Source organism: Pleurodeles waltl, chromosome 4_1 (genome assembly GCF_031143425.1).
Source record: "Pleurodeles waltl isolate 20211129_DDA chromosome 4_1, aPleWal1.hap1.20221129, whole genome shotgun sequence".
Classification (NCBI taxonomy): Eukaryota; Metazoa; Chordata; class Amphibia; order Caudata; family Salamandridae; genus Pleurodeles; species Pleurodeles waltl.
In genome coordinates, this window is record NC_090442.1 from 125,758,803 (window position 1) to 125,778,377 (window position 19,575).

Below are 19,575 nucleotides of genomic sequence, written 5' to 3' on the forward strand. Positions count from 1 at the left end.
GAGACATTCCATGGGCGTTGTGGTGCATTTTCCCATGCAACACCCATGGATTTTGATTCTGCCCCAGATTTACACAATCATGTAAAACTGGGTAAGCACAAAAACCTTACTATTCCTTAGAGGAGTCAAAATGAGGAAAAATATTTTTATTTCTCCATGTTTTTTCATCTTTCCATGTGTGCAGCATTCTGGCAAACACTTCTCTGGATTGTTTTTGTGCTGGAAGACTGCTCAAACTGTGCCAGTGCAAGGGGAAAGGACAGAAAAGTACCATATTGCAGAAATATGGTCCATTCCTGCCCTTCCTCTTTGGGGTAGGGCAGCGCAGCAAGATGAATTTCTGCTCTCTCCTACACCAAATCCCCATAAATATGCCCCAAGGGTACTGTCACTGCTCTGGGAGCAGTTTTACACAGCATTGAGGCCAAGCACTGACAGGCCAGCTGTCAGTGAGTTAATGCTAACTAGCCTACTGGAGGTTTATGCAGGTAAAAGGTAACTTTCTAAATGTAACTTTTCTTAAATATTTATTACAAATCCAACTTCACAATTAATTGGACTTTTAATAAACATGAAAAATAGTCCTTGCATGACTAATTTAGCCATTTTCTATCAAAATGTACAGATTAAAGTTTAAAATTTGGATCCAGCCACAGCCTTAAAAGTGAAAATATCTTTTAGGGGTTGTTACTGGAGAAACATGCCAAGTTTAATTTCACATGTGTTACACTTTTAAATATCAGGCACCCTCCCTTCTAGTCAACAAGGTCGAATGAGGACTAACTGAGTAACATTTAAAAGTAGGATTCACCACCTGTCAAACTGGGTTCTTTTTTTAGGAATTGCAGCATGTTCTTAGGGTGCTGCAGTCAGGCTACACACAGTAGGCCTGAAGCTGTGTTTCAAAGGCCCACTCTGTGGATGGCACAATAGATGCTGCAGTCCACATGTGGCATTAACCTTCCATGAACTGGGTGTATTTCCTACACCATACTTGAGACCTTTAGGCAAGTTAAATATTTCAATCAGAAATAAACTAATTTAACTATGTTTAAAAGGGGCAATTACTCCTGTTTTAAAGGGTTGCACAGGGCACAAAATCCAACAAATATAGGGCACAGAAAAAGGAGAAAAGGCTGGGTGACCATTCAGAAAAGGTAAATTTGCTACAGTAGGAAACATTATAGTTTGCGTTCTGCTAACTGGCAAATGTGCCCAACTGAGTGGTTTATATGAAATATACTATAGTAAATCTGAAAGCTCCAAAAACCAGCTGGGGACACTTAACCATTTTCCGTTAGTTAACTTTGCTCATTTGCTGATTTTCTTGTCTTAAAAGGCAACAATTTTTTTTTATGAATGCCTGCCTTTAAATGCAGCATTGCCCTGTGCCATGTACCAAGTGCCTGCATTAAAATGTAAACCTGTACTATGCTTGTATTTCTGTACTTATTAAGCACTCTTTTTGTGCTATCCATTTTAAAATGTAGGCTGTACTGTGTTCATGTGGCTGTCTTTACATGCAGAACTGTTTGATGCTCTTGTGGCTGTCTTTATATACAAGCTACACGGTGCACTTGTGAGAATTAGATTTGGGCAAGCTAGAGAAGCCAGGCCTTGGTTAAATTTTGGCTCTAAAGCCTAAAAACAAGCCAGGCCTGCTACAAAATGTCATGCTGTGGTAGGGGTGAGAGAGCTGAGACGGGTGTACAGGTGTAAGTGGACCATAATTGGATAAGGATGTGCTGTGACAGACTGGTGCCTCTGATAAGTCCATTGACATCACACTGCTGACTCTGCCACAACCTTAACTGTGTTTCACACCAGCTGGTCTTAGCCTCACCCCTCTTCCCCGGCAATTAGTTAAATTCAACTCCTTTCGGAGCACACGTGCTTCAACAGGCTGCCAAAAATATCCCTCTCTGCCCTGTTTGTTCCTGATCACAGTTCTTCCTTCTCTGCCCTATCTCTCTTACTCCACCCATCTCTTACTCTCTATTCTCTTACCCCCACTCTCGCTCATGCCATGTGCTAGAAATGCCAGGAGTAGGGTCAAAAGGAGAGCACCTAGAATAGGGACAACATTGGGGGAGCATGGTTACTGAAATAATTGAATAGGGTCTGCTCAGAAGGTTTTTGGCTTGACAATCACAGATGACCAGTGGTGAGCCAGAGCCAGCCTGAGAGGCTCGCCCATCTCTACTGGGACCATAGTCCACACTATGGTCACAAAATAAGAATCTCTTCCAAAGTAATCAGAAAACATGTTCTTAAACAAAGATTCAACCTTACAAGTATAGGATACAGGCACAATTTCAAATGCTGTATCTAACATAAACAAGTGACCTTTCTCTTTGCCATTTAGAGCATCATCTGAGGCTCATGAATGGAGGAGATCCTTGTGCTGGGAGGGTGGAGCTGCACTACACCGAGGGAGGATGGGGCACCGTCTGCAACCACGGCTGGGATCTGACTGCCGCCACATTGGTCTGCAAAGAGTTAAAATGCGGCACTGCTATAGCAACATCCACCAACTCCCAATTTGGAGAGAGTGATGGACCGATATGGGTCAATCAACTGCACTGCTTGGAAATTCATGCGCAACTTCAGGATTGTGAAGGCTCCTGGGTCAAGAGAGGAAGCGCCCATTCCTGTGATCACGCCAATGAGAGTGGAGTTGTATGTTCAGGTACATTTGTGTCCATTGTTGCTGACTCATTGAAATAATAAGCATCATAATCCCACTTGAATAAAATTCCAAACTGTAGGTATGTTTTTATATTTATCTGCTATACAAGAAAATACAAAACTTCAGAGAAGTCTAATAAAACACAGCGCTTTGGAATACCCTAAAGGTCATGCGTTTAATGCAAACATATTTACTTAGATTTCATGCAAAGCAGCATAGCAAAGGAAGTTGCTGTGCTGCAAAGCCTGAAAGGAAGGGAGCTGAACTGCACCATACTAACAAAGCCATGGTGCACTAGCACTGGCTGCGTTGTGCCAGTACAGGCATCCTAGTGCCAAGGCACAAGGGTGCCTACATTATGGGCACAATAGTTTTTCGTACAGTGAAGGATACCTTCCTGCACAAAAACAATCCTTAGAGACACATTCCTCTTTCTATGTGGGCTGCAGAAGGAAATAATGAAGAGAAGTAAGACATCTTTGTGTGGTAGGCGCACCGTTTTGGCACAATCTCAAGTTTACCGCCTTAGTAAATCTTTGATTGCCTCAAATCCCATATGCACCGGAATGTCCATTATGCATGCATGGAATGCCTATCACAACAAATGTAACACAATGTAGTGAAAGCCACTGCACTGCATTTTCATTTTCATTACATCTCTACAAAGTCACAAAGGGAGGCACAAATCACCGCCCGCTGATGACTTGCGTGAAGCAAGAACTACGCAATTCCTTCATATGTGACCCTTAGTAGAACAGAACAATGTATGGTAATGGGATCTTCATGTAATATAACATATACTGCAATACATACTTTCAGTGGAGGTTAAGGCATACAGGATTATTCTGAGTTTTCATAACAAAGCAATGATGTTAAGGGATGGAAACAAGTGATTCTTCTTTGCGGAACCCCCTCCAACCCTCAGTTTTTGCAGAGAGGCAAGCCCCCTTCACAGTAATTTAACTGATTATACATTTATTCTTTCAGCTTTTACGTCGTCACTATCACTGTCCTTATCACCCTCGCATGTAGCAAGTGGATAATTGCGGACACATCCTTTTTTAGCACAAGTGCATAGCATGATGAACATTACTAATTTTATTAAAGCATACAAAGTAACCACAATTAGAAGAGCAACAATAAGTATTCCAAATACTTATAAATATTCACACCCCTTAATTCCCAAATATCCCTGACAACCAAAGCCAGGGAAAAGCCCTGCAAGCATGGGAAGGTAACAGATATAAGACCGACATTGAGATATTGATGGCATATGCAGGACAGGTAATGTGAGCCAAAGAAATGCTCAGGATTGGTAATAGAAACCCTCAAACTTGCATTCAGCGTCAGTGATCAGAATATGTTCAAGGAAAGTCCAGCTTATTATCTTGTAATGTGATTTTAAAGAAACAAGTACCCTGAAGAAGCACTGCTGTATGCAGTAAGGCATGCGTGAAATGGATTGGGTATGGCAAATCAGTTCTTTGAATATTGTGAATGTAGGAAATTTGAAAAATAGATACAACTCATGAAGTCCATTTGATTGGTTATTAAGTATTCCAAAAAGCTATTTAAAGTTTCTTCTACATGTTCAAAACACAGACTGAGCTACTTGCCTGACAGCAAGTGAGTGCAGAGGGTAACTCTGGGCAGAAGCCACAGAATTCAGTAGGATCAAATGGAAATTGAGTAAATAGTGGCGACAACTGTGTGAGTATTTCTCCAAAAAAGGTGATTGAAGCAGCGGTGGTGCTACCAGACCCCAATATTTTCAACTAAGTCTAGAGTTCACTTAGGTGGAAATGTATTCCTTTTGCACTATCTTTAAAGTTCTTTATTTGATTGTGTATGCTAAGTGAGGTGTTGAGGAGCTATGTGCAGCACATAGTGCCAACAATAGCTACTCCCCCTTTGATGCCAGATGGTAATTTAAAGCAATTCTTTTCTGCAGGAACATGGATGTCTTGGCAAATACCTGTAATGAGTCCAAGTGAAACAGTGGTTGATTTTGCTACTTCTTCCAATACTTCAGCATTGCATGTAGTCTCTTGAATGGCCTGCCCTTCTCCGTACATGGAGCAGGGTACGTAAACAAATCATTTTGTTTTGAAAATCTCACAGCAGCCCCACCGTCTCTGGTGAACAACAGAATGTCTGATAGTGGGTACAACATAGCCAATGTAAACAGCCTAGTCCACTCTTGGGGCAATCAGAGATAGGCTCTAGTTCCACAAATGAAATCAGCATATCCTTCTTGATGCTGCTGATAATGAAACACCACGCAGTACCCATGCATAGCAGTTATGGTATCTACTACAGTGTGACACTCATTGTGATCCATCAAAAAACTTTGGGGGCCCCTTGCACTGCCTCGGTGCTAAAGTGGTCTTTTCCCCACACCATATTTACAAAGTGGCGCAATGCATGTATTTCACCACTTTGCCCCTGTGCCACATTATGCCGGTGCCAGGCATAATGTATGTAAGCGGCTGTTCCTGCACTACGAGCCCCACAAAAATGGCCATTTTTGGTGTCATTTTAAATGCCTGCCTAGATCAGGCGTTAAAATGACGCACCCATAGAGACCCATGGACCTCCTTGCACTTTGCTAGACTAGCGTCAAACTTTTTGATGCTAGTGTAGCAAAGCGACACAATAGCATCAAAATGTTTTACGCTATTGTGCTAACGACAGCCATGGTGCACCATATTACAAATATGGTGTGGTTAGGTGCCAGTAGCGGGGTACAGAAAAAGTGGTGCATCAGAGCTGATGCACCACTTTTTCATAAATATGGGCCTTTGATTGCTTAGTTTACTGTGCTCATGAATCCTCTCCCATTCTGACATAGTAAGATGAATAATATCAGGTTGGTAATGGCCAAAGTCATTTTTATACTTTTTTTGTCTTTGGTATGACTAGGGCAAACATATTGGCACATTCTGGCAGTCTGTGCCCATAATAGAACTGGTCAAAATAAGTATTGTTGTTTTTTAAGGAAAACTCTCATCAATGGCACAAAACAACACAATAGGCATGTGAGTTCAGATCTAGCAAGAAGAAAGTGTAATGTTTTTCTGTATTTTGGAGCAAGAACATACACAGAGTGGCTGCTCCATGCAAGGCCAGTTTCTATACAGTTAGGGCTTTTCTTATCCTTCTATTCCACAGCAATATATATCCCGGCAACTACAAGCTTCTCTGAGCAGTGGCAAATATAGCATGCCATACTCAGAGGGACCCAGTATCCAAGATAAAGGGGCTTCATCAGATATGGGTGGTAATGGTGAGGATTGATAGGCGTGGCTGTGGACAGGCAGATGAAGAGCACCAGACCATCATATTTGAAGGTTTTTTTAGTTATGAGCAGAATTTGACAGTGCCTGAGCTAACAAGCTTGTAGTCGGTGCATTAGGATACAAATCCAGTCCTCAGTGGGAGGGTGTGGCAGGCTTCGGTTGGATACTCAGGTAAAATAGCTTGGACAGAGAGTGGAAACTGCAGAGACAACATGTAAGCATTCTACAATACAAAGCTGCATCATCCTTCAGCTGTAAGTCTAACTTAGCAGCCAAGCTTGGAGGTTTTGTGGGCAATGTTATAGGCCACCCCAATCTTTTAGGGGCTCAACTTAGTATTATGAGTAGGCATTGGACCACAGTGCTAAGAGCAGGGCATCAGCCACTTCAATTGTGCCTATCAGCATACCTTTGCTATCTTAATTCTGAGGTTGCCATTAGTCCTTACTACCTAATTGATTGAATCTGGGTAGCATTCACAGTAGAAGTGATGATCAATCCCAAAGTGCTTGAAAATCCCCTGCACTACAGTTAAGATGAAATGTGTTTCTCTAGCACCTGAATGCTGGTTCGGTATCCCAAACCAGAAAAAACAATCCCTAAGTAAGCCATGTGCTACTGTGGTGGTATCTGCTCTTGTGGTGCAATAAACTTCTCCCTCCCCTGAGAACTTACAAATAACCACTTGAACCTAATAGTAGGACGTCTGCCACAGCATCTGGCTAAAACCCATCTACAACTGCATAAAGAGTCCTATTTAGGGGGGTGAGCAGCAACTGCGGTCTTAATCCGATTTCCAGCATTACTAGATTGACACGTAGCACAGGAGTGACAATTATATTGGACCATAAGAGGAAAGAAGGGCACATACCAGAAGGTTGCTGCAAAACCTAATATGCCACCCCTACCAACATGGGCTGCTCCCTGATACAACTGTGCAAGCATGGGGGAGATAACATTTTGGTGTGAGTGCAAACTGAGTGCTGTCACTCCACAACCACTCAAGATTATTTTCACATTTTTCTTGATCCAGTCTTGTTTCCCACTGTAAGAGGCTTGTTCAGACAAGAAAGACAACTCTTTCTGAGAAGCTACAGTGAATACATCAATTTCTTAGACATACATGACAACATTAGGGTGGGTGGTGAACTCCTAAATCACCATCTCTTAGTGAGATTTTTCATCTTGTGCAGTCACAGATGGCCACTACCACCTACGGTAAGAAATCTTCCTTTCACGTTGAGGAAGTTGCCGCTCAAGTAGAAAATCTACTCAAGCAGCAGAAAAGAAGCAGTGCCCTTGTTCACTGTGCGTGGTGCTGTTTGCGTTGATTTCTCAGCATGAGATAAGCACCGCACACTTAAAATCAGTGCACACAGCGTGACCTAATGCATTCCGCTGCTTGCGGAACTCGGCATAAAGCAGTGGAGTTTTTTTGTAATTTTGCTGAGTTCCGCATAGCGGAACTCCGCAAACTCTGCCCAGGCCTAGACAACATCAACATTTTCAGACAAAACAGATTTTCTAATGGCTGAATCAGCAGGGTCATTTTCTCAGTACACTTTATCATGAGGATATTGGTGAGCCACTCACTTGACCACTGCTACCTACTTTGCTCCTGTAGAGCACTGAGAAGGTTGTTCACATATTAACAAATCCTATAGGGAGCTCTAGCAGATGTTAAGAGCCCTCATTGGATCCAAAGAAGCAGAAAGTCTTGTGTCACTCCAAACTCATAATTTGAGTCCCTGTTCACAGTAACAAACTTTTCTTTGGCTAGAATGCATGTACGGGGAATAATGACAAAGTGAGGCGCTTGGGCAGACCTCACACTTCGTAAGCAACAGCTTTCCCCCATTAGGCATACAATCTATACTGTATAGCCCACAACCAGGATACCTTCATCATGTCTGAGTCAGGAGCCATTAACAAAGTACATTAGCTCACAATTGGGAATGGGAACAACAATCAACTCAACTTAGAGCTTGGTGACATGAGCAATAACAATTATCCAGTCATGGGGCTCATCCCCCTCATGGGTAGGCACAGGAGAAGCAGAGTTGAGAGTGGGGCAACAGACAAGGGTGATAGGTGAAACAGACAATAAAATACATATCAGGGTAGCTAGGCTGTAAGGAGGTATTGAGTCTTTATGATAAGGAGGAGAGAAATAACAGCATGAAGTATGAGGGGCAACTCAAAGAATTCAGAGAGTTCAATAAGATTTGCAGCAGCAGCCACAGAGTGGTGAGATAATGGAAACTTAGCTGCAACTCAGTCCATGGCTGTGAAATTGTAGGCTACAGTTTTCTTATCACCACAGCCCTGAACCTGCATCCCAAGAACAAACCAATTATGTTTGTGACATTACAAGCCAACAAGTTTCGCATTAATCATGATGTCCTTAGCTAGCTCCTAACGTTAACTCCTGCTGAGTTGAATACAGACATTATTGACTTCCCCATACCACTGCAAGGGTTCTGGGGTATCTTTTCTGGAATAGTATTGCAAGGCTTATAACCCGCTATCTACAGTCTCCAGCTATAACCAGAAGATATACATACCTGGTAAATGCTTATGGGACAGGGCAATTTATGAATGGAGCCCACTTGCCAGCAAAAATTTCATGAACAAGCTACCATACAAGGGGAAGAAAAAACTGTAGTTTCTCTTTTGGAGTCTTGTCTGCCTTTTTAGCCAATTCATTGAGGAGGTAAATGAAGTCTTTCTTGCAGTGTTCTAGAGTAGCAGCAGCAATAAGGGCTTGATTCACAAAGTTATACCTACACTTCTGTGTAAGTTTACATTTGTTTTGGAATTCACAAAGTCCGATTTAAGAGTAACTTTACTTCTGCAGAGTTTCCATGGTTGGAGTGGAGAACTCCGTACATAAAAAGACATGTCTATCATGTATTTTTATGTGTGGAGTTCTCTGCCCAGACAGCAGAATCTCCACAGCAATAAACTTATTATCAAATCAGAGTTGTTGAATTCCAAAACAAATGTAAATTTAATCAAAATTGTAAGTGGGCTGTGGAGTCCTTTGTTAAGCTAGTAGATCAATAGCAATTCACTGGGGAGCTCATTCCATGCTTTGGCAGCATGAAAAGAGAAATCATTACCACCCCTTCGTATGCTTGAGGAGAGGGATCGCGTTTACTCACGATGCAATTTTGAAATTATAGTAAAAATGTGTATGCGTTTTTCTATCAGCTGAAATAGGCTGAGTGATTTAAAAGCATTATTACACAAGTCATATCAAAGAGAGGCTCTCTTGTGGGACTGGGTGTAGATCATTAATGTTTGCTCCCTACGGATCTAGCTAACCCTTCATAGTCCTCAATGATCTGATCATAGTTTGGCACCATGCTAGGTAGAGCTGCTCAAGCCCTGGTGCTGGGTTCTCATTGCACAGGTCTCAATTTAACTGGCAGTGGCTACTCAGCGCCTGGCATGAGAAGTCCATTGTGCAGACATGTGGAAAATAGTACAGAAGTAATAAAGCGGGTAGCAACCTCAACCCTTCCCTGAGGCCATGGTGCACAGGTAGCATGGCCTGATCCTAACTCTGAGTATAGACGTCCCCACTCATGCTGCTTGAACTGTTTGCACTCCTAAGATCTGGAGTGAAACCACTCATAGCTCCACATTGTGGCCAGATTCTAGGCTGGGCCCAGTCAATTATCCAGACAGTGTGCCTTGGTTGTGCTTACACGAATCATTGGCAGTGAACATTCAGTGTGGTTACGCTTATGAAGCTATGGTGTTGATGGACGAAAAATTAGTCTTTGCCCACGTGGAGTTGAATGCGACAGACAAGGTGGGCACAAGTTTCAAATTTGTTGTTGTAATGTGGTAATCCATGACTTGATGGTGGCCACCAATAACAGAAAGCAAGCTCTGACATAATGGTGGTCCTTTGCATATAGCGTATACCCCTGAAATGATGATAATAACCCCTTTAGCCACAGTGCTAGCATGGCATTATTGTAGCAGTCCTTGGTACACTGCCAGTAATTCTTAATAGAATATGGACCACCACACGCATAATTATGGCATTTCATGACATACTATTGACATATATAGCATAAGAGTGTTTACTCTCTTCTACTTCTTAGATTGCTAAAAATATGCATTTGTTTTTATATAGTGTGGGTATAATGGTGCCCAGCCTCGAGTATAATGCTCACTATGGCATACTAGTGGTAATTCCTGTCACTTTACTAAAAATATTATTTCTATTGAAGATTTACCATATATGACTGATCCCATCTGTTAATTCACCTGTGCACTCACTCATCCATTAACTATTCAAGGATTAATTCATGCATTCATCCACCCATGCAATCACTGATCCATCCAAGCATCACTCCCTCATAAGAACTCCTGGTCCCAGTCTTCTCATTAGTGAGGCGATCCTGCCTCCTGACAGGCCTTTGAAATGCTAGTCAATTTTTAATCTGTATTATATAAACCCCTCCCACCCTAAGCCATGCCTGTAGTTTTTCCTGTCCCTAGACGGGCTGTACGGAACGCGATGTGCATTGAAAGTCTGTTTCCAGAAGGATTTCTGATGTAAGTGACTCTTTTTTGTCTATTTCGTTTTATTGGTTACATTTTTTGTTTGTGATATAACCGGAGCGCACTTGCCTTACCATTGCTTTCAGTAGGTTGTGTCCTTGCTCTGCTCGGGACTGCACTCTTGCGCATATGTTTGGCTGGTGCTGGGAGCTTTCTGGGCAGTCGCGGGTTCAGATGTTGAGGTGATTCTAGCAGCACCTGACTCACGCTGCTGCGTCTTTTTTGCATGTGGCCACGGGGGAGGTGGAGGTGGCAAGGCTACCTTTTAGCTTCCAAAGTCTAGTTGGGCTTGAGATTTGGTTGATAGGAGGCAGTACTAATAAGGAAGTTGTGTATGTTTGCTTGCTGATTGACTCTTGCAATTATGGCGGATGAAAAATCAGTGCCTGTGTCTGGCAAGTCTAGTCCCAAAAGGAAACATGTTCAGGACCTGCCTGATAATGACCTGTTGCAGATCTCCAGGGCAGACTACCAGGACCTGATTAATTCTGCAGTTCAGGCTGCATTGAATGAGCCTTCTGGAAAGAAACTGAAATGGAATGAGGATTCCTCAAAAGGCAAATATGTCCAGGGTGAAGTTTTTTCAGACATGTACAGCTCGCTGTGGGGGTTTTGCAGCTTCAGTGTTTCTCTGTGTTTCCATATATATAACGCCTGAGCTTCAAGTTGAATCTAGCGAAGTCTCAGCTGGTCCCTGCTGAGAAACTGCAATTTATCAGTGGTCTTTTCCACACTCATATAGGGGTGGTGTTCCTCCCACCTGCTTGCATTGCTACACTGCAGAACCTTCTGTTGGATCTCCTGGCTGAGCAGTTGGTTCCGGCTCAGACTTGGTTGATGTTCCAGTGGTTGATGGCTGCCACCATGGCTGTGGTTCCCTGGGCTCATCTGCACCACAAGCATCTGGTGAATCACGTGTTGCCTCAGTGGGACCCCTCCCATGCAAATAAAAATTCTCTGGTTCCTCTCACTCCTGTTCTGGTCCAGAAATTGTGTTGGTGGCTCCACTCTCCCAACCAGGAGAAAGAGATCAGTTTCCAGCTTCCTCCTCCTCCCTTGCTCATGACCGATGCCAGTCTTTGTGGGTGGGGGGCCACAATGGGGTCCTTGGAGGCCAAGGGTCAGTGGACTCAGGCAGACATAACTCGCTCCTGGAATTGGTGGAAGTTGATGGCCATTTGTCAGGCATTGCTGTTCGTCCAGGTTCAGCTGCAAGGGGTGAATCTGTTGGTTCCCACTGACAACCAGATGGCTCTCTGGTATTTGGACTAGGTGCGCATCTCTGTATCATCTGGCTTCCATGATTTGTTCCTAGGCAGAATCACAGCTCAGGGCCTTGAGGTCTGTTTACATTTAGGGTCAACTGAAATTCCATGCAGACAGCCTGAGCTTCAACCTGCATTCTTCAGTTCTGTTCCACCTTTCAGCACCCCTGTTCAGGGAGATTTATCTTCTGTTTGGGGAGCCTTGTGTGGACCTTTTTCTATTTCCACACAATTCCCTACTTCCTTGGCTTTGTTCTGAAGTGGTTTGTCCTCAGGCGTGGGCAGTGGATGCCCTGTCCTTATCCTGTCCTTCTGTATGCCTTCCCTCTGATTCCTCTCCTCCCGAGGGTGCTGCAGAAGATTCAGGTGGAGAGGGTAGGGCATCTGTTCTTGTGTTTACTTCTTTTTGGCCTGGCTGCCTTTGGTTCCCTCTGTTGATGAGATTGTCTGGGGGGAAATTTTTCTGCCTTTCAGTGATCCCGTCCCTGCTTCAGTTTCCCCCCGTCCTTAACTCGTCTCCGTCAATTGAAACAGACGGTCTGGCTCTTTAAGGTTTGATTGTAGAGTCTTTGGGCTTTTTTCTGGTGGCAATAGATATTCAAGATTCCTGCATGGCTTCCATCTTTAAGTGTTACAGTAAGCATTGGGGCTCTTTTGTCAGGTGGGTCAGAGGGTGGATTTTCTGAGTGGGGACCTGACAACAAGTCGATCCACGCATGTAGGGGTTCAGGAGTTGTGCTGGATGGTGTTGCTCCTTTGGTGGTTCGGCTGCCACAGAGATTTCAGCCTTGTTGTCCAGTCACTATGGTGATTGTGCCAACTTGGGATCTGCGACCATCCTAGAGGGTCTCCAACTGTCCCCTTTGAAACCTTTGTTGGAGGCCAATTTTCTGTGGCTGTCTGCTACGTTGGCCTTCCTATTCGCCATCACCTCAGCTCAGAGATTGGAGGCATTAGGGGCCTTGCTTATCTCTTTTCCTTATTTGCAGTTCTTGCTTGTTAGAAATGGGGTTCTTGTTTGGCAGTCAGGTTACCCCCTGTAAAAAGCAAGGACCCTCACTCTAGTCAGAGTAAGTCACACACAATCCAAATTATACTCTGCCCACCCTCTGGTAGCTTGGCACTGAGCAGTCATGCTTAACTTAGAAGGCAATATGTAAAGTATCTGTGCAATAAATCATGCAATAACACAGTATAACACCAAAAAAATACACCACACAGGTTTAGAAAAATATAGTCTATTTATCTGAGTAAATTAAGGTAAAAGTGATCAAGATTTGATAACAACAAGTTGCGATATCACTTTTGTAATGGTGAATAGTCTTTTAGGTCTTAAAAACAACAATGGTCTCTTGCTAGCGCAAATTACCTGGTTTGCGTCTAAATTATCCACACAGGACCACAGAGGAGGAGATGTGTATAAAATGGGGAGGTGTGCGTCGGTTTCTCCGGGTGCACACAGACGATGCGTCAACACTTTTCCACGCAACAAGGGCTTTGCATCGATTTCCAGCGTGCGTGCTTGGATCCTCTTGGGGTTGTGGGATATTTGGACGCCCCGGGGATGATACATAGAAATCCTGGGTGTGCATGACGAAGTCACAGGAGCTGCGTCGATCCGGTGGGCGATGCAGGGAAATTTATGTCATACAGCAGGTGCTGCGTCGATTCCTCTCGCAGGAAGTCAGGCTGCATCATTCCGGTTCAGTGATGCACCAATCCAGTGGGCCGTGCGTTTGAAGTTCCGGTCGTAATGCTGGCACTGTGTCGATCTCCACTCAGGGAGCTGGGCTGCATCGTTCTGGTTTGGCGTTGCAGTGATTTTCTCACTGCAGGGCAGGCTGTGCGTTGATTCCGGCAGGCTGTGGTCAATTTTCACAGCACAGGGAGTTCTTTGAAGAGATGAAGTCTTTTGGGCCCTGAGACTTCAGGAAACAGGAGGCAAGCTCAATCCAAGCCCATAGAGAGCACTTCTCAGCAGAGCTAGAGGGCAGCAAGGCAGCAGGGCAACAGCAAGGCAGCAGTCCTTTACAGCAAAGTAGTCAGGTGAGTCCTTTGGGCAGCCAGGCAGCTTCTCTTAGCAGGTTGCAGGTTCTGGTTCAGAGTTCCTTTCCCAGTAGGTATCCTGTGAAGAAGTGTCTGAGTTGGTAGGTCAGGGACCCCGTTTATATACCCAAATGTGCCTTTGAAGTGGAGGAGACTCCAAAGAGTGGCTTAGAAGTTCACAAGGTCACCTTTCAGTACAGTCCTGTCTGCCAGGGTCCCATTAGGGGGTTTTGGCAGTCCATTGTATGAGGTCAGGCCAATGTCCTTTGAAATGTAAGTGTCAGGCCCTCCACCCTTCCAGCCCAGGAAGCCTCATTCAGTATGCAGATGTGTGCAGGTGTGACTGAGCATTCTGTGTTTTTGGGTGTCTGGGTGAAATGCTCAAGGGAGCTGCCAACCAGCCCAGCCCAGACGTGGATTGTAAGGCACAGAAGGTTTTAAGGGCAGAGAAATGCTAATTTTCTAAAAGTGGCATTTCTAAAATAGTAATTTTAAATCCAACTTCAGCAGTCAGTAGGATTTTGTATTACCATTTTGGCCATACTAAATATGACCTTGTTACTCCTTTCAGATCAGAATCTACCACTCAAACAGGTTATGAGGGTAGCCCTAATGCTAGTCCATGAAACGAGCAGGCTTCACAGCAGTGTAAAACGAATTTAGGAGTTCTACACTACCAGGACATATAGAACACATATGTGCATGTCCTGCCTTTTACTTGCATAGCACCCTGCCCTAGGGGTTACCTAGGGCCTACCTTAGGGGTTACTTAAATGTAGAAAAAGGGGAGTTTTAAGGCTTGACAAGTACTTTTTAAATGCCAAATCGAACTGGCAGTGAAACTGCACACCCAGGCCTTGCAATGTCAAGCCTGAGACATGGTTAAGGGGCTACTTGTGTGGGTGGCACTATCAGTGCTGCAGGCCCACTAGTAGCATTTAATCTACAGGCCCTGGGCACATGTAGTGCATTTTACCAGGGACTTATAAGTAAATTAAATAAGCCAATTGGGTATGAACCAATGTCGCCATGTTTTAAGGGAGAGAGCATGTGCACTTTAGCATTGGATAGTAGTGGTAAAGTGCACAGAGTCCGAAAACCAGCAAAAACAGTGTCAAAAAGTGGAGGGAGGCAGGCAAAAAGTGGAGGGTGACCACCCCAAGGCTGTCAGGTCTAACACTGCTGGACAGGGTGGTGTTGCAGCTGGATCTGTCATATCTCCCTAAAATCTCCTCAAAATTACATTTGCAGCAGGAACATTTTCTTCCTGATTTTCCTGAGGAGAAGGGTGCTCTGGTTACTCCGGCATTGGATGTTAGGAGGGCCCTTCACGTTTATCTACAACGTACCCATGGTTTTCGCCTTTCTCCTGCTCCGTTTGTGTCCTGTAGGGGAGTGACATCCACCATCAGTAGGTGGGTGCACTTGGCAATTTGTCAGCCCTATAAGCCTGTATGCTTGGCTCTTTTAACTCAGGTTCATTGATGCTCTACTCATCTGAGTGTGTTGCATGCTTCTGTAAACAGTTGTGTTATGGGTATTATGAACGCAGCTTTAGCTAAAACCTTGTTTTTGATTAAACATTGTATTCAGCATGTATCCTTGGTGTCATTCTTTCTCTTTATATTTGGCTTGTGAGATACGCACTAATGTAAGGACTGGGTCGAGGAGGTCCTATCAGGGGGTAATGTGTCACTACTTACCAGTACTCTTCATTTCCCCGATTAAGGTCCTCCTCATCCCAATCCTGTTCCCTTCCCCACCTCCCCCGCTGTGGTTGTGTCTGGTCTTGTTCATAACATTCATGGTGGAAAGTGGGAGGGGTTTATGTTATAAACATTAAAAACAGACTAGCATTTCAAAGGCCTGTCGGGAGGCGGGATTGCCTCACTAATGTAGGAACGAGGACAACCTTAATCGGGTAATGAAGATTACCGGTAAGTAACAATGGGCACATTCACCAGTCTCATCTTCATATACTTATCTACACAACCACACACGCAAATGTGACAATCAATGCAGAAATGTTTTCACTATGCCAATGCTTGTTTAGAATAAATGTTCCCTTGTTTAAATTTTCCACGCTCTGAGCTCCTTCCACCACTTCCTTCTCCTTCTTCCCTCTGTCATGTTCCTTCTGCTGATTTCTGTCCCTTTTTTCTGTACTTGTCTCTGAACATTTTACCTCTCTATGCCTGACTTCTCTTTTTCTCGTCTTCTTGGCCACCCCCACTTGCTCTCTTGTGCAACCCTTCAGACACATCTTCTCACAGCCCTGTCGCTCCCACTCTGAATTCTCTTGCAGATTATGGCAAGGTAAGACTGGTGAACGGCACTGGCCGCTGCTTGGGGAGAGTGGAAATCTTCTTCAGTCACCGCTGGGGGACAGTCTGTGACAGCATCTGGGGTATCCAAGCAGCAGAGGTCGTCTGCAGGCAGCTGGGGTGTGGACACGCAAAGTCACAGGCGGGAGGAGCCCACTTTGGAGAAGGATCAGGACCTATCTGGCTCGACAGCATTCAGTGCACAGGGGCAGAGTCTCACCTTTGGCAGTGCGATTCAAAGAGGGTGGGAGAGCATAGCTGTAGTCACCAGCAAGACGTGGGGGTTACCTGTGAAGGTAGGTCAAATTAAGCTGTCCCGTTGAACAATGTATAGGTTATGGAGTTTTTTCTTTTCTGTGTTTCAATCTAAACCAGCCTATGTCACCAATCTCTGACCCCAAGTGATGTCACTTTTGATCGTCGGTATCATCTTAATATGGATCTTGTAACCATCTGTGGTTTTTCCTTTGAATTCAGTTTTTTACAATGTATCTCTCACAGGCATTGAGGGAACTAAACCGCATCACTTATCGTCTTTGTGTGCAATCACACCTCTGCCTCTGACACTACTTGCAATTTTATTTGAATCAACCTACCTCCTCCAGTCTATGGCTTACAATACTCGCTCTCAGTCTAACTCAAAAATGTCCATATGCACTTCTACTCTTGGGAATAATCCCAATTCTTCCTCTGAATCTGTATGCCCCTTACTAGTCACTAATACTAATATACTCCAAACTATCTATCTTACTATTGTGTTAGTCAAGTTGAAGTGAAGGAAAATTAGTTTTTCTGCTGAAGTCCTACATTTATCTTTAGGTCCAGCACAGAGGGATATACAATCGGACATGTACATACGGTTTCCTCTCGTTCCTGTGATCGCTGTTCTGCTGATTGTCCCAGTTGTTGTTTTTATTGCATGGATTATTAAAAGGAAAACAAACATTCAACAAGCAGGTGAGTAATGACAGAGACTGAGAATTTATTCCAAAACAAATTAAAGAAGTCTTGCTCAGTGATGGATTTTTCTGTTCTGGGTAGAAATACCCTAAATAAGAATGCAGGTCTACTCTATAAGCCATCGTTAGTTTATTTTCTTATTTCACGACTCACTTCTCCCTTCCTCTCTGGACTGTATGCATTACATCTAAACTTGGGGCATATTTAAAAGCGCCACCGTAGCGCCACCTTTTGTGATGCTTCAGTGGCGCAATGCCCTGCGCTGTATTTACAAGGTGGCGTTAAGCCACTTTTTTATCTTGTAAATATGTCCCCTTCACACGCAGCACTTTGCGTGGAAGGAGCATGCAATGGCTGTTGCTGTGGGAGTGCCACAGCAACACCCATTGCATTTTGACGCTGCCTCAGATTTACGAGTTTTCGGAAACCCAAGGCAACGCCAAAATCTAATGCCACTCCAGGGGTGGTGTTAGCATGGCACAACAAGAAGAAATGCCTTCATTTCTCCTTGTTTTATTCTAATTCTATGTGTGCTCCCTTCTGCAGCACACAAAGAAAGAGCAAATCGCCATTTAAGATTGTTTTTGTGCAAGAAGGTGTTCCTTCCTGCACAAAAACAATCTCCCCATCAACTTAGCCATCCTTGCACTATGGTGCAAGGGTTGCTGCGTTGGCACACGTCAGCAAATTTAGTGCCCACGCAGGGGCAAACACAGGGGTGCACCATATTCTAGTACAGTGAGTGACGCTTCCAAATTTGGCTCAGCGCCGTGCACCATCATTTTCGGTTAAATCTGACCCTTGATTTATTTTGAAATGTGTTCTATTTAAGCATTTTTTTGACTGATCGGTTTTGCAGACCAACTTTCAAGGAAGGTAATGGACTGAATATTACTCATGATGAATTCAGTGTAGCAACAAACTCGAGGGCCCCCACACAAAGAGCATGGAGGGAGCCCCCTCCAAACTCACTCAGGAGCTTTCAGTCCAGGGTACTGAGGTGAGAAGGCCCCCTGGAGTTTGCCCCACCCTGCACCGCAGGGGCTGTGGGAGCCTTCGTTATACCACTGGATGAATTAACTCTTTAAGGAAGTCTTAGAGATTACTTGACCTAAGAAACACAACTGTTAAATTGTTAAATAATTTAGACTCCCTAAAATTGTCCTAAATGCAACATATGCAATTGGCATGGAGACTCACCTCTTTCACTTTTCTCTCTGTAGAAACCAGTGCAAAAATATGATGAGAAGAAAATTAGCACAGAAAAAGAGATGCCTCTTCCTACTAGAGATAATCCATGAAGAGAAAATCTGAGGGTGCAATAGTAAAATCCCTTCGAAAATTGAAAAACCCTTCAATAACTGAGCATTCACTGATTCCCAAATTTTTATTTCACGTGCCAGAATTTGATTTGTGCGCAGATTACTCTGCTCGGACCCACCCAACTAACATCCTATAACAGTAAAGGCACTATTCTAAAGGGACTGCCCATGTGTCTGCATGCAAGAGCGTTTGACTGCACATGGGGAAGTTATCTGGGAATAGTTTTGCCATGAAACATTTCAAGATGGCTGCCATTGTTTGCACAAATGCATCTGCATAAACAGCTGGAAATCTTGAAACTCTTTCTTTAAGTCCATCTCTGCATCCATTACTGCTGCACGAGCACTCCTAAATTACAATGTGATATGCAGGGCCGGCTTTAGGGCTGTGCGACTGGGGCAGCCGCACTGGGCGTTGACCTGGAGGGGGGTACTAACCTCAAGAGGGCGAGGGGCCTGTGTTTAGCAATAACTTATAGTTTACAATCACCTGCTGAAGAGTTCCTTGTGAATTCCTGCTTTTAGGCAGCAACAAAAATGTAAAGATAGCTCTTGTGATTAATGTTTCTGCTAGAGAGAGATATGGAGTTTTGTCTACTGTTGGTTTTGGCTTGTCCTAAAGTAACGCAAAGGATTAATATGCCTGCTGCAAAGAACAGATCTGTATTTTATGTGGATAGCTGAGCGGAATAGTAAACCCAGCCTTTACCAGTGCTTTAAAACAAATGAAACGTATGTAAGAGAGGGGCTATGGTTAAATGAGGGGCACTTTTGATTGGTGATAGTGAGGGAATACGAGTAGGAGGTCATGGGGGGCAAAAACAATTGTTGCACCGGGTGCCACTAGTGCTAAAGCCGTCCCTTGTCACATGGAATGGCACACCACATCCTTTTATGCTCTATTCTGCCTTCCCCCACAAAACCTATGTTAGGATATTTTAGCAGCACTACCAGGCAAGTCTATATCCTGAGGTAGAGCATGCTTCTTTTTTAATACTACACCTTAACACACACATCTAAGGTCAACCAGTTTACCAGGCTGCCAGTTTACATATGGTGCTCGCATGATGGCTCCCTTGGAGCTGCCAT

General features: G+C 44.0%; 1 protein-coding gene across 4 annotated transcripts in view; it reads left to right on the plus strand.

Moving 5' to 3' along the window:
- Window positions 1-19,575, plus strand: part of LOC138287444 (scavenger receptor cysteine-rich type 1 protein M130-like) — a 72,003-nt gene that overhangs the window by 31,115 nt on the left and 21,313 nt on the right. For 3 of the 4 annotated variants that reach the window (XM_069227874.1, XM_069227872.1, XM_069227871.1), the window contains 3 exons: window positions 2,366-2,689; window positions 16,186-16,500; window positions 17,024-17,161. In XM_069227874.1, the coding sequence (XP_069083975.1) occupies window positions 2,366-2,689; window positions 16,186-16,500; window positions 17,024-17,161 (777 nt within the window). The remainder of the gene's footprint in view (window positions 1-2,365; window positions 2,690-16,185; window positions 16,501-17,023; window positions 17,162-19,575) is intronic. The other variant, XM_069227873.1, reaches the window with a different exon arrangement.